Source organism: Wasmannia auropunctata, unplaced genomic scaffold (assembly GCF_000956235.1).
Source record: "Wasmannia auropunctata unplaced genomic scaffold, wasmannia.A_1.0 LD336074.1, whole genome shotgun sequence".
In the NCBI taxonomy this organism is placed as follows: domain Eukaryota; kingdom Metazoa; phylum Arthropoda; class Insecta; order Hymenoptera; family Formicidae; genus Wasmannia; species Wasmannia auropunctata.
Window position 1 is genome coordinate 4,803,955 of NW_012026816.1, and position 2,275 is coordinate 4,806,229.

The window sequence follows — 2,275 nt, forward strand, 5'->3', positions numbered from 1 at the left end:
TTCTTTGCCGAGACCCTTTTCCAAAATCATGCTTCTGGCACTTTCCACAATAGTCCTATTGTCACGTTCTGCGCGTCCATTCTGCTCTGGCGTATAAGCGCAATTGATAATTGATGTCGCATTCCATGTTCTTCTATAATGTTCTTTACAACTTTATCGATGAACTCAGTGCCGTTATCTGATCTCAGTATTCCGATTCGATTTCCGGTATCATTCTCCACTAGTTTTATGTGTTTTTGAATTATGTTCTTAGTTTCACTCTTATGCTTCATAAAGTAGACAGTTCGATAAGAGGAAGCATCATCTCTGAAATTGATAAAATAGTTAGAGCCTCCAATAGAATCAATTTCCATTGGACTGTTTAAATCTACATGAAGCAATTTTCCTGGTGTGACTTTTCTACTTGAACTAGACGGAAATGAGAGTCGATGCTGCTTACCTTGAAGACATCTTTCAGAAATCATCTTTATTATCTTTTGCGGTAATGTCAAACTTTTTAAGAATTTGTCTTACATGTTTCATATTTTGGTGTTCTAACTGTTTATGCCAATCCATGACATTGCCATTTGAGCTATTCCGTGAAAAGTGTTGGATACTGTTACCTTAATATTCATTTTATACAGCTTACCGATTCTTGTACCCGTTGCGACAACGATGTTTCCCTGGCTGAACTTACATTCGGTTTGATCTGCTTCATAAGTCAAACCTTTATCCAAAACGGTCCCTTCTGAGAATACGTTGTGAGCGAGCTCTGGCACATACAGCACCTTCTTGAGAGTGGCTGAAATCCACTTGCTTCCATCGAAGACTTCCACGTTTATATTTCCTTCTCCAATCGCATCGATTAAATGCTTATTTCCAACCTTTATCTTCCGTGGAATTTTATAAACAGTAAATTCGTCTCGATTATACCATTCTGCGTGAAAAGTCATATGATCACTTGCTCCGCTGTCGAGAATCCAATCGGTGTCCATTTTAAAATCTTGACCTCGAGTTGCTATTAGTGAGAGTCGTGTTGATTTTTCATCCTTTGCTTTCTCTTCTTTTGCCTTTTTTTCTCTTGCCTTTTTAAATCTACAGTCTTGCTTTATATGTCCGTGTTTTTTGCAATATACACAGAATTTTGACTTTGGTTTTTGTTGGCTTTCTGTATCATTGCTTCCTTTTGCACGACAATATTTTTTAAAGTGTCCTGTTTTCCCGCAAGTGAAGTATATGCTCGTTATCTTTCCTTTATTTATTCCTCTAGTAAATAATGCATTTCCTTCCGCAGCGTTTTCTTCTCCATGGTATTTATCCTCTCTTCTTCCAGTAGAAGTCTACTCATTAAATTTTTCAGAGTTTTCGTCTGTGTTGAGTCCCAAGCAGAATGGTCATAGGAAGGCGGCTATGTTGACAATATTTTATTCACCATCATTGTATCTGAAACTTTCTCTCCAAGAATATTTAATTGATGTGCGAGATCTTCGAGTTTCGCTATATGTTTTGCCATGCAATCGCCATATTTTAATCCGTAAAATTTTTGCATCATCGTATTTACTGACGCTTCTGACTTATGACCATGACCGTTTCCAATCGTTTCCACATTTCGGCAGAAGTGTCGCATACCATCAAGTGTGCCATATTTTGCTCACTTACCGACGAGACAATGTATTTTTGCACCTTTAAATCTTTTGTCAGTCACGCTTTCGTTTGAGTCACGCATCGTCTTGCGAATTTGGTTTCTTTACCGTTCCGTCCACTATTTCCATCAGCTCACTGTTGCAAAGTATGATTTTTAGCGCGAATTTCCATACAGTAAAATTGCTTTCGTCTGAAGTCAACTTAACCGCGTGTATCTTCTTAACGGTATTTTCCATGTCTTTCGATGAATTGTAACTGATGTAACTTATAGACAAGTTTTGCGATGAGGTTAGCACACGTCCTTTCTTTTCTACTTATTTCACTATTATGTCCCGTGATCCTGGGCCCATAACCTGTTTGAATTAAATGAAATACGCAAGTTTTCACAGGAAACAACCAAAAAAAAAAAAAAATAAAAAGTATATAAGAGGTAGAAAACGCGGGAAGAGAACAGGTTTACCAACATATTAAAATAAAAGATAAAGTAAAAATGACGAACTAAGTTACTAGATATTGCAGCCAACTAAAAAATACAAACAGAAAGTATGATTCAATAATTACTTTTTCCAACAATTTTCAATTTTGGTTTGCAAATGTATTTGTATCCATTACCGGAAGTTTTAGTTTGCTGTTATTAAATATCTTGGACCGG

The 2,275-nt window shown here is 36.7% G+C and overlaps 1 protein-coding gene across 1 annotated transcript; it reads right to left on the minus strand.

Moving 5' to 3' along the window:
- Positions 1-26: 26 nt before the first annotated feature.
- Positions 27-1,623, minus strand: LOC105449802. The gene is made up of 3 exons (XM_011689182.1): positions 1,545-1,623; positions 629-1,162; positions 27-439 (listed from the first exon to the last, which is right to left on the minus strand). The coding sequence occupies exons 1-3, from the start codon at positions 1,621-1,623 to the stop codon at positions 27-29; spliced, it is 1,026 nt and encodes a 341-aa protein (XP_011687484.1).
- Between the last annotated feature and the right edge of the window lie 652 nt (positions 1,624-2,275).

Excerpts from the sequence above, each read along its gene's own strand:
- LOC105449802 (XM_011689182.1), bottom strand. The coding sequence starts at position 1,623 with ATGGCACACTTGATGGTATGCGACACTTCTGCCGAAATGTGGAAACGA. Across the intron at positions 1,163-1,544 it reads CATGGTCATAAGTCAGAAGC|GAAGCAATGATACAGAAAGC; the intron begins GTCAGTAAATAC and ends GTCGTGCAAAAG. Across the intron at positions 440-628 it reads CGCAACGGGTACAAGAATCG|GTAAGCAGCATCGACTCTCA; the intron begins GTAAGCTGTATA and ends GATGTCTTCAAG.